The 12,975-nt window shown below is 38.3% G+C and overlaps 1 protein-coding gene across 3 annotated transcripts in view; it reads left to right on the plus strand.

The window, feature by feature from the left end:
- The window catches only part of GK5 (glycerol kinase 5), an 83,301-nt gene that overhangs the window by 58,237 nt on the left and 12,089 nt on the right, over window positions 1-12,975 (plus strand). For 2 of the 3 annotated variants that reach the window (XM_036877375.2, XM_036877376.2), the window contains 3 exons: window positions 1,896-1,999; window positions 2,873-2,932; window positions 3,510-3,643. In XM_036877375.2, the coding sequence (XP_036733270.1) occupies window positions 1,896-1,999; window positions 2,873-2,932; window positions 3,510-3,643 (298 nt within the window). The remainder of the gene's footprint in view (window positions 1-1,895; window positions 2,000-2,872; window positions 2,933-3,509; window positions 3,644-12,975) is intronic. The other variant, XM_057498335.1, reaches the window with a different exon arrangement.

Here is a 12,975-nt window from a genome sequence, read left to right on the forward strand (position 1 = left end):
GAGAGATGCCAGAGACCTTGGGTTTAGGCTCTAGCTTGACAAGGACAAGAGGCAAGTTGGCATTAACCATCCGCAAGTCCCCAGCAGGTGAGGCTGAGATCCCCGTGGTGACAGGGCCTGCTGGGGCAAGTAGTCCACCTTGGGCAGGAGTCTGCTAGCTTGGCTCAGGGCTCCAAGCAGAGCTTTGCTGAGTCCTGCTTTTCCTAGTTGGTTGGTTGATGGCCTGGGAGGCAGTGACAAGTTGGAGGTGAGGCTAGAGGCTGTCTGCCCTGGCAGGCTGTGACCAGGATCTTAAAAGGACCTTCCCAGTGCTCATCCTACCTTATCATCCCAAAGAGAGACACACTTGGACTGACACAGGGACCTTGTGACCAAGAAATTTTTGGTTCCTATGGAATTTATTATCCTTCAGATTGGCCTATTATGAATAGTAAATTATGTTTATAGCTATTTATACCAAAGTGATTTCAGGCCAGTCATACCAGGATTTAATATTGGAAGAAGTAATTTTTATGCAGGAAAAACCATAGGCTACTGCTAGGGACTAACTGAACTGGCAGAATCTGGCCTATTTTTGTTTTACAGTATTTTACCACCTGATATAAATCAGCTTTATTGTGTAAATCAGCTTTTGCCAAGTAAGTCACCAAAAGGTGTTAATGATCAAGATAAAACTGCGATAGGAGAAAAATCATAGCTACAGTAAAGATAAGATGATAAGATGCAGTGTAGAATTCCTTCAGTTACGTAATTCAGAAACATATTGTTTGTTCATTGATTCACCAAATGTGTACTGATCACCTTTGGGGGGCCAGCTGCAGTGCTGGACCTGGAGACACACAGCGAGCGCGTCAAGTGAGTTCGCACCTGGGACACTTGCAGTGCAGCAGGGACGACAGGGTCTCAACAGTCACACAGATACCTGTGATTGTAACCTGTGATACGATAGGATGGGAAGTTACAGGGTTCCACAGAAACATCTGACGGGGGGAGCCTCATCTCTGAGGTTGGAAGTTCTCCCCGAGGAAACTGAACCAAGATTTGGGGTGTGGGATTAACTCAGAGGAGGGGTGGTGGCAGGTTTTCCAGGTAGAGGTGATGTGTCAAGGCCCTAGAAGGTGCTTTCTCTGGGGGCCAACCTTTCCTGGCAGCACTGGCTTGTCCCTCCGCCGCCGCCTTGTGGAGCGGGTTGGAATTGTTCTTCCGTCCCCCGTGAGCCTGCAGGCTCTGGCAGGGATCTTTGCCTTGCACCTTCGTGTCCCGGAATTGTCCTGCATTTCTGTGGATGCAAAGATGAATGCAGACTTCATCTGATGGCTTCATAACTCCAGCTCAAGATTTTGGCTCTTTTCAGGATCTTTGGGATCATTTCTGATATTAGACAGTAAGACCTGTTAAGCTAAGAAATAGAAGAGCTTAGTTTGAATGCCTGACAACATATTGGGTGTAAGTTATGACACTGGAAAACATAATTTTTGCATGATAGTTTTTTATCTTAAGTCTAACTTATATCCTCAAAGAGCCACTGTACGTAGTAAACAGTTTCAGTGTAAAAACTTCACAGCTGGAGAAGATGGAAAATAGTAGGAAAGCTTTTCATTTTCCTCATTATAAAGCTGGGCATTTAATAACTTATAATGCCATGCTTCAGTCCCTTTTCTTGGTATAAATTAAACAGGCCTAGCTCAGTTCAGTGTCTGTGACCCAACCCTGCTTAAGTCCTGTTAAAAAGTTACCCTAATCGTTAGCATTTTGGGCCTATCATTTATTTTAAAACTTTTTAAGCCTAAAAAGTATTCTTTTTTTCTAACATGGGTGTTTTTTATTGTATAATATGTCTTTAAGTCTACAGTATGATTTAGAATAATAACAATTCTTACTATCTCTTACTGTAGGCTCCATTAAATGACCCCTGTGCATGTGCCTCTTTTATGGGCTTGAAGCCTTCCACCAGTAAATACCATCTTGTACGAGCAATATTGGAGTCGATAGCTTTCAGGTTTGGAAGCCTACCCTAAATTCCCCCTCCCCATACAGTATTGTCATTTCCTGTTTATTAGTTTCTAAACCAATTTAAGAAATATATTAACTGTTTATATCTTTAAATTCATTCTGTATATGTTATAATCTGTGCTTTTTGCTAATTTCCTCAGAATCTATTATTTTCATATTTACTAGTACCAGTACCACTTAGGTTTGGTATCTGAAAATTGAATGATTTAAAAAAAAAATATCCAATTTCTTAAGCATAAGAGATTCACAATTTGAACTTCAAAAATATCCTTATTCATAAGGGAGAATTCTAACAGTACTTCTGCTAATCTGAAAGACTGAATCATCAAAATTATTCTTTATGTATATTTCCCTGAGGTCTTTTGTTATGGGGAAGGTGTAGCTTATTAAAATTAAGACCGTGACTGTCATAAACAGGGAACATCTGTAATGTTTAAAATAAAATTTTCTGTGATTAAAAAAATGATTATTTTTCTATTTTGATGAATTCTATTAGATGTTATTTATGGTATGTCATCTTAATAGCTCTCTAAATGGATGCATGCTTTAAATTTTTATTTGTAAGAATAACAATAAGTTTAATTTTATGTAAGTTAGAGGTTTTAAACTTTTCCTATAAACTTAAAATTGTGCTCTCTTGGCATGAAGGTGAAAAGCACAAGGTCCTGAGCCTCTTGTTTTATTTGATGTATGTTACCAACTTTCACCTAGCATAATCTCTTTCTTAAATATTTTCTTTCACATATTGTGTAGATGTCATGTTAAAGCCACAGTTTTAATTTTTCTAGGTTGGTAAAAATAGGGAATTATCATGACATGAATGTCCTCTAAATAATTACTATCTTGTTTTTTTAATTAGAAACAAACAGTTATATGAGTTGATGCAGAAAGAGGTCCATATTCCAGTAACAAAAATCCGGTATGTAAACTTTGTTTCTAAAATATTTAATTAGAAATTAGAAGGGTAGCTGCAATTATTATTTTCATCCATATGATTATTCAAGATTTCAATAAGAATTTATGCCTAGCTTCTTTACAACAAACTTTTTGGTCATAGCAATTTGGAGAGGAAAGGAAAGCTAATTTTGAATTTATGGAGAATATAACACAACTATGGAATTTGGGAGGATTTGCGCACCTATGTATGTATTATAAAAATCTTTTAACATCTCTTTTTGTGTATGTATGGCTATCCTTTCGGCATGGAAGCATCAACTTTCCTTTGCTGGAATGTCCAAATGAATTATTATGTTGGCTGTTCACTTGGCGTATTTTCACTAGTCCCAGGACAAACAGGGTAGGAATAAGAAAAAGCAATTAAAGATGATCTAATAATGATCCTATATCGCCAGATAAATGCTGAGTGATACAGTTTTGGAATTAAAAGGTTAATCTTAAAATCAAGGACCTAAAAAAAAAGTGATCCTTTTAAAAAAATTAATAATGTTTTTATGCTTTTGTTGGAATAATTTCTCAAAATATCTTGCTCCTCATAGGGCAGATGGAGGAGTTTGTAAGAACAATTTTGTCATGCAGATGACATCAGACCTAATTAATGAGACTATAGAGAGACCCGCGCACACTGACATGTCCTGCCTGGGTGCAGCTTCGCTAGCCGGCCTTGCCGTTGGTATGTGTGGATTTTATAAAAACTCGAGCTGTCTTGCAAGCTATTTCTTGCAGATAGCATTTCTTCTTCCTCACAAAATTATAGAGAGGATCTGGAGAGCCCTGGTGTTCATTAAGCTCCATACATATATGCATACTGCTTGCAAAACCCTCCTGCAATCTCCTCGTAGGTGAGTCTTACACCTCTTCCATCCTTACTTCACACCTTCAGTCAGAAGTATAAGGCAAGGAAAATTAATTTTCTGGTCTTTAAAAAGGGAGGATCTCTGGGTAACTTTCTGAGTAGATAGGTTTGTCTTTGATGTTACAAACCACTCCATTCTTTTATTTATTAACATTTGTGAAGTAACTACTGCATGACTGAATAAAGAGTTTGGAAGGCATAGGTCCCTGCTATGGAAGTTCCTGGTGAGAGTCAGACAAGTCAAAGAAAGATGATAATTGTGTGATAAACCAGCCAGAGCATTCGCAAATGGTATAGGCTTCCCAGAGGAGGTAGCATACAGCTCAATTTTGAAGGGGTTAGCAGACAGCCAGGTGAAGAGAGGCTATGAGGCTAGTGGTCCAGTAAAGAAAGCAGCTCTTGCAAAGGTCTTGGTCCACTGTGGGAAGTGCTGATACAGTGAGAGCCAGAGGAAGGCTAGAGAGGTACATCGAGGGCCAGTTGTGGTGGACCTCAAAGAGGAGCTTGAACTTAATCATGAAGGACTGGAGAGCCACTGAAGAATTCTGAGCAGGGGAGGGACAAGGACAGGTCTGCAGTTGGCAATCACTGAAAGGATTAGTTGGGAAGGGTGAAGAACGGATGTGGGGAGGCCAATTAGAGGGCTCCCCAGGAAGCAGGATACCTTGGGACACTGGGAGTATGTGTTCCTGTATGGAGTGGAGGAATGTGTGCAAAACAGGGTATTTTACAGTTAAAAATTTAAAGCTAATATTTAGCATATTAAAGTTAGAAATCCAAAAAGCATGAAATCTTGGTAGATTTTAAACTTTCTTTTAAACTTTATGCTACTAAAAATCTGTTAACTTTTAATAAAATTAAAACAGTCACTTTCATTTGCTCATTAATTATTTTTTTTTTATTGAACTATCATTGATACAAAATCTTATACTGGTTTCAAGTATACAACACTGTGGTTCAACAGTTACCCATATTAAATCCTCACTTACTAGTGCAGTTACTATTTGTCAACATAGGGAGATGTTACAGAATCATTGGCTGTATTCTCCATGTTGTATCACCTTCCCATGACCAACTTATATTATGATGGAGAATTTTTGTGTCCCTTTATCCCCCTCATGCTCCCTCCCTACCCACCCCAACCCCTCCCTCATGGTAACCACCAGTCTCTTCTCAGTGTCTATGAGTTAACCACTATTTTGATCATTTTGTTTTGCTTTTAGGTTCCACAGATGAGTGAAGTCATTTGGTACTTGTCTCTTCCTCCAGCCTTATTTTACTGAACATAATACCCTCTAGGTCCATACATGTTGTTGCAAATGACAGGATTTCTTCTTATGGCTGAATAATATTGCACTGTGTATATGTACCACTTCTTTATCCATTCATCTACTGATGGACACTTAGGTGGCTCCCATAACTTGGCTCTTTCAATAATGCAGTAATAAACGTAGGGATGTATACACCTTTTTGAATCAGGGATTTTGTTTTCTTTGAGTGTAAATTCCTAGAAGTGGAATTATGGGGTCTTATGGTATTTCTATTTTTAGCTTTTCGAGGAACATCCATACTGCTTTCTGCAGTGGTTGCATCAATTTACCTTCCCACCAACATTGTAGAAGGGTTCCCTTTTTTCCACATCCTTGCCAGCACTTGTTATTTTTTGTCTTTTGTATAGTGGTCATACTTATTTTTTAAATTTTTTATTAACGTATTATTGATATACACTCTTACGAAGATTTCACATGAAAAAACAATGTCGTTACTACATTTACCCATATTATCAAGTCCCCACCCATACCCCAATGCAGTCACTTGTGGCAGCAAGATGCCACAGATTCACTATGTGCCTCCTCTGTTCTACACTGTTCTCCCCGTGATCCCCCACACCATGTGTTCTAAACATAATACCCCTCAATCCACTTCTCCCGCTCTCCCCACCTGCCCTCCCACACCCCTCCCCTTTGGTAACTACCATTTCATTCTTGGAGTCTCTGAGTCTGCTGCTGTTTTGTTCCTTCAGTTTTGCTTCCTTGTTATACTCCACAAATGAGGGAAATCATTTGACATTTGTCTTTTCTCCACCTGGCTTATTTCACTGAGCATAATGTTCTCCAGCTCCATCCATGTTGTTGCAAATGGTAGGATTTGTTTCTTTCTTATGGCTGAATAGTATTCCATTGTGTATATGTACATCTTCTTTATCCATTCATCTACTGATGGACACTTAGGTTGCTTCCATATCTTGGCGATTGTAAATAGTGCTGTAATAAACATAGGGGTGCATATGTCTTTTTGAGTCAGAAATTGTATTCTTTGGGTAAATTCCAAGGAGTGGGATTCCAGTGTCAAATGGTATTTCTTTTAGTTTTTTGAGGAACCTCCATATTGCTTTCCACAATGGTTGAACTAGCTTACATTCCCACCAGCAGTGTAGGAGGGAGAAAGTTCCCCTTTCTCTGCATCCTCGCCAGCATTTGTTATTCTTAGTTTTTTCTATGCTGGCCATCCTTACTGGTATGAGGTGATATCTCATTGTGGTTTTAATTTGCATTTCCCTGATGATTAGTGATGTGGAGCATCTTTTCATGTGTCTGTTGGCCATCTGAATTTCTTCTTTGGAGAACTGTCTCTTCATATCCTCTGCCCATTTTTTAATCGGGTTATTTGCTTTTTGGGTGTTGAGGCATGTAGTAAGTTCTTTATATATTTTGGATGTTAACCCCTTGTTGGATGTGTCATTTACAAATATATTCTCCCATACTTAGGATGCCTTTTTGTTCTGTTGATGGTGTGCTTTGCCATGCAGAAATTTTTTAGTTTGATGTAGTCCCATGAGTTCATTTTTGCTTTTGTTTCTCTTGCTTGAGGAAATGCATTCAGGAACAAGTTGTTCATGCTTATATTCAGCAGATTTTTGCCTATGTTGTCTTCTAAGAGTTTTATGCTTTCATGACTTTCATTCAGGTCTTTAATCCATTTTGAGTTTACTTTTGTGTATGCGGTTAAACAATAATCCAGTTTCATTCTCTTACATGTAGCTGTCCAGTTTTGCCAACACCAGCTATTGAAGAGGCTTTCATTTCCCCATTGTATGTCCATGGCTCCTTTATCATGTATTAATTGACTATATATGGTTGGGTTTTTATCGGGGCTCTCTAGTCTGTTCCATTGGTCTATGGGTCTGTTCTTGTGCCAGTACCAAATTGTCTTGATTACTGTGGCTTTGTAGTCAAGCTTGAAGTTGAGGAGCATAATTCCCCAAGCTTTATTCTTCCTTCTCAGAATTGCTTTGGCTATTTGAGGTCTTTTGTGGTTCCATATGAATTTTAGAATGATTTGCTCTAGTTTGTTGAAGAATGCTGTTGGTATTTTAATAGGAATTGCATCAAATCTGTAGATTGCTTTAGGCAGGATGGCCATTTTGACAATATTAATTCTTCCTATCCAAGAGCACTGGATGTGTTTCCATTTATTGGTATCTTCTTTAATTTTTCTCATGAGTGTCTTGTAGTTTTCAGGGTATTGGTCTTTCACTTCCTTGGTTAGGTTTATTCCTAGGTATTTTATTCTTTCTGACGCAACTGTGAATGGAATTGTTTTCCTGATTTCTCTCTCTGCTAGTTCATTGTTAGTGTATAGGAATACCACAGATTTCTGTGTATTAATTTTGTATCCTGAAACTTTGCTGAATTCAGATATTAGATCGAGTAGTTTTGGAGTGGATTCTTAAGGGTTTTTTATGTACAAATCATGTCATCTGCAAACAGGGACAGTTCTTTTTTTTTTTTTTAAATAATTATTTTTTATTGAAGGGTAGTTGACGCACAGTATTACATTACATTAGTTTCAAGTGTACAACACAGTGGTAGAACATTTATATACATACTTCTAGGTTCCAGCTGTCACCCTACCAAGCTGTTACAATATCTTGACTATATTCCTTATGCTATACATTACATCCCGGTTACTTATTTATTTTACCATTAGAAGTCTGTCCTTTTTTTTTTTTTTTTTTTTTGTGAGGGCATCTCTCATATTTATTGATCAAATGGTTGTTAACGACAATAAAATTCTGTATAGGGGAGTCAATGCTCAATGCACAATCATTAATCCACCCCAAGCCTAATTTTCATCAGTCTCCAATCTTCTGAGGCATAACAAACAAGTTCTTACATGGAGAACAAATTCTTACATAATGAATAAGTTACATAGTGAACAGTACAAAGGCAGTCATCACAGAAACTTTCGGTTTTGCTCATGCATTATGAACTCTAAACAGTCAGTTCAAATATGAATACTCATTTGGTTTTTATACTTGATTTATATGTGGATACCACATTTCTCTCTTTATTATTATTATTTTTAATAAAATGCTGAAGTGGTAAGTAGATACAAGATAAAGGTAGAAAACATAGTTTAGTGTTGTAAGAGAGCAAATGTAGATGATCAGGTGTGTGCCTGTAGACTATGTGTTAATCCAAGCTAGACCAGGGCAATAAAACATCCACGTATGCAGAAGATTTCTCTCAGAACAGGGGGGTGAGGTTCTAAGCCTCACCTCTGTTGATCCCCAATTTCTCACCTGATGACCCCCCTGCGACTGTGCCTGTCTTAGGTTGTTCCTCCCTTGAGGAATCTTACCCGTCTCTGGCTAACCAGTCATCTTCCGGGGCCATACAGGGAAATGTGAAGTTGGTAAGTGAGAGGGAAGCCTTATTGTTTGAAAAGGTCAGCTTTTTACTTCTTTGCATATTTATGCCCTGTGGCTTCTATGCCCAGCATTTGTCTTGAGGTATCTTTACCACTTGGAAGAATTATGATACTCGGTAAATTTGATATGAGGCACGAATTCTATTTAAGGGTTGTAATTAGGAAGGAAGAAGAAAAGCTATAGAAGTAGCAGGCGGAAGAAAACATGGGAAGATTGATTATTTCTTTGACATATCTTCTTGTAGAGTAACTTCAGCATGTATAGGTTTTAAACTACTAATTAAATTGCACACACACATTAACATAATAGGAGTATAGTTACATAACCAAAGCATACCTGTAATAACCAGCCATCTCCAGTGAAACCAAGAAAACCAGTTAGGCACCTTAGGCATTTGTGAAAACTTATCTATGATATGGTGGATATTGTCCAACTGAACTTGAACAGTCTGAGAGAAATCAGACAAATTAAAACAACCCATTCCTGGGGAATGTTCACATCCCTTATGTTCTTTTAACAGTAAATAGTCTGTAGTTGTAAGATTTTGGAACGCTACAATTTGCACTTCTCCTTATTCTTGGTTGAGTTCCAACAGTATAGATCCAGTCAAATTTGTTGTTTTACTGTATGCACAGGCCAGCTTAGATATCTCCTTCCTCATTCCCATGGCAGGTCCAGGAACTGGTGGGATGAGTGCATCTACAGCTGTAGCAGTGCGTGGATCTTTGTTGGGGTTTTTTGATGATCATCTTCTGGCATGAGTCTTCCAGAGAGTGCAGATGTTGGAAGTTCTTTTTCATATCGTATCTTAGTTCATTTTCGGGGTAGCCCAATTAGGCTTTGATCCTCTGTATAAACACAAACAGACCCTTTGCCTACACTTTTATATGCCCTTTATACCCTTGTGTAGAACTCGTTGGAGGTTACCACACAGGAACTGCCCTTTTTCTTTTTTTTTTTTTTTTTTTTTGCTTTGTTTTTGGTATCACTAATCTACACTTACATGAAGAATATTATGTTTACTAGGCTCTCCCCTATACCAGGTCTCCCCTATAAACCCCTTTACAGTCACTGTCCATCAGCATAGCAAAATGTTGTAGAATCACTACTTGCCTTCTCTGTGTTGTACAGCCCTCCCTTTTCTCCTACCCCCCCATGCATGTTAATCTTAATACCCCCCTACTTCTCCCCCCCTTATCCTTCCCTACCCACCCATCCTCCCCAGTCCCTTTCCCTTTGGCACCTGTTAGTCCATTCTTGAGTTCTGTGGTTCTGCTGCTGTTTTGTTCCTTCAGTTTTTCCTTTGTTCTTATATTCCACAGATAAGTGAAATCATTTGCTATTTCTCTTTCTCCGCTTGGCTTGTTTCACTGAGCATAAATACCCTCCAGCTCCATCCATGTTGCTGCAAATGATTGGATTTGCCCTTTTCTTATGGCTGAGTAGTATTCCATTGTGTATATGTACCACATCTTCTTTATCCATTCATCTATTGATGGACATTTAGGTTGCTTCCAATTCTTGGCTATTGTAAATAGTGCTGCAATAAACATAGGGGTGCATCTGTCTTTCTCAAACTTGATTGCTGCGTTCTTAGGGTAAATTCCTAGGAGTGGAATTCCTGGGTCAAATGGTAAGTCTGTTTTGAGCATTTTGATGTACCTCCATACTGCTTTCCACAATGGTTGAACTAACTTACATTCCCACCAGCAGTGTAGGAGGGGTCCCCTTTCTCCACAGCCTCGCCAACATTTGTTGTTGTTTGTCTTTTGGATGGCAGCCATCCTTACTGGTGTGAGGTGATACCTCATTGTAGTTTTAATTTGCATTTCTCTGATAATTAGCGATGTGGAGCATCTTTTCATGTGTCTGTTGGCCATCTGTATTTCTTTTTTGGAGAACTGTCTGTTCAGTTCCTCTGCCCATTTTTTAATTGGGTTATTTGTTTTTTGTTTGTTGAGGCATGTGAGTTCCTTATATATTCTGGACGTCAAGCCTTTATCGGATGTGTCATTTTCAAATATATTCTCCCATACTGTAGGGATCCTTCTTGTTCTATTGATGGTGTCTTTTGCTGTACAGAAGCTTTTCAGCTTAATATAGTCCCACTTACTCATTTTTGCTGTTGTTTTCCTTGCCCGGGGAGATATGTTCAAGAAGAGGTCACTCATGTTTATGTCTAAGAGGTTTTTGCCTATGTTTTTTTTCCATGAGTTTAATGGTTTCATGGCTTACATTCAGGTCTTTGATCCATTTTGAGTTTACTTTTGTATATGGGGTTAGACAATGGTCCAGTTTCATTCTCCTACATGTAGCTGTCCAGTTTTGCCAGCACCACCTGTTGAAGAGACTGTCATTTCGCCATTGTATGTCCATGGCTCCTTTATCAAATATTAATTGACCATATATGTCTGGGTTAATGTCTGGATTCTCTAGTCTGTTCCATTGGTCTGTGGCTCTGCTCTTGTGCCAGTACCAAATTGTCTTGATTACTATGGCTTTATAGTAGAGCTTGAAGTTGGGGAGTGAGATCCCCCCTACTTTATTCTTCTTTCTCAGGATTGCTTTGGCTATTCGGGGTCTTTGGTGTTTCCATATGAATTTTTGAATTATTTTTTCCAGTTCATTGAAGAATGTTGCTGGTAGTTTCATAGGGATTGCATCAAATCTGTATATTGCTTTGGGCAGGATGGCCATTTTGACGATATTAGTTCTTCCTAGCCACGAGCATGGGATGAGTTTCCATCTGTTAGTGTCCCCTTTAATTTCTCTTAAGAGTGACTTGTAGTTTTCAGAGTATAAGTCTTTCACTTCTTTGGTTAGGTTTATTCCTAGGTATTTTATTTTTTTTGATGCAATTGTGAATGGAGTTGTTTTCCTGATTTCTCTTTCTGTTGGTTCATTGTTAGTATATAGGAAAGCCACAGATTTCTGTGTGTTGATTTTGTATCCTGCAACTTTGCTGTATTCCGTTATCAGTTCTAGTAGTTTTGGGGTGGAGTCTTTAGGGTTTTTTATGTACAGTATCATGTCATCTGCAAATAGTGACAGTTTAACTTCTTCTTTACCAATCTGGATTCCTTGTATTTCTTTATTTTGTCTGATTGCCATGGCTAGGACCTCCAGTACTATGTTAAATAACAGTGGAGAGAGTGGGCATCCCTGTCTAGTTCCCAATCTCAGCGGAAATGCTTTCAGCTTCTCGCTGTTCAATATAATGTTGGCTGTGGGTTTATCATAGATGGCCTTTATTATGTTGAGGTACTTACCCTCTATTCCCATTTTGATGAGAGTTTTTAACATGAATGGATGTTCAACTTTGTCAAATGCTTTTTCAGCATCTATGGAGATGATCATGTGGTTTTTGTCTTTCTTTTTGTTGATGTGGTGGATGATGTTGATGGACTTTCGAATGTTGTACCATCCTTGCATCCATGGGATGAATCCCACTTGGTCATGGTGTATGATCCTTTTGATGTATTTTTGAATTCGGTTTGCTAATATTTTGTTGAGTATTTTTGCATCTACGTTCATCAGGGATATTGGTCTGTAGTTTTCTTTTTTGGTGGGGTCTTTGCCTGGTTTTGGTATTAGGGTGATGTTAGCTTCATAGAATGAGTTTGGGAGTATCCCCTCCTCCTCTATTTTTTGGAAAACTTTAAGGAGAATGGGTATTATGTCTTCCCTGTATGTCTGATAAAATTCCGAGGTAAATCCATCTGGCCCGGGGGTTTTGTTCTTTGGTAGTTTTTTGATTACCGCTTCAATTTCATTGCTGGTAATTGGTCTGTTTAGATTTTCTGTTTCTTCCTGGGTCAATCTTGGAAGGTTATATTTTTCTAGGAAGTTGTCCATTTCTCCTAGGTTTCCCAGCTTGTTAGCATATAGGTTTTCATAGTATTCTCCAATAATTCTTTGCATTTCCGTGGGGTCTGTCGTGATTTTTCCTTTCTCGTTTCTGATACTGTTGATTTGTGTTGACTCTCTTTTCTTCTTAATAAGTCTGGCTAGAGGCTTATCTATTTTGTTTATTTTCTCGAAGAACCAGCTCTTGGTTTCATTGATTTTTGCTATTGTTTTATTCTTCTCAATTTTATTTATTTCTTCTCTGATCTTTATTATGTCCCTCCTTCTGCTGACCTTAGGCCTCATCTGTTCTTCTTTTTCCAATTTCGATAATTGTGACATTAGACCATTCATTTGGGATTGCTCTTGCTTTTTCAAATATGCTTGGATTGCTATATACTTTCCTCTTAAGACTGCTTTTGCTGTGTCCCACAGAAGTTGGGGCTTAGTGTTGTTGTTGTCATTTGTTTCCATATATTGCTGGATCTCCATTTTGATTTGGTCATTGATCCATTGATTATTTAGGAGCGTGTTGTTAAGCCTCCATGTGTTTGTGTGCCTCTTTGCTTTCTTTGTACAGTTTATTTCT

This window comes from Manis pentadactyla, chromosome 1 (assembly GCF_030020395.1).
Source record: "Manis pentadactyla isolate mManPen7 chromosome 1, mManPen7.hap1, whole genome shotgun sequence".
Lineage (NCBI taxonomy): Eukaryota > Metazoa > Chordata > Mammalia > Pholidota > Manidae > Manis > Manis pentadactyla.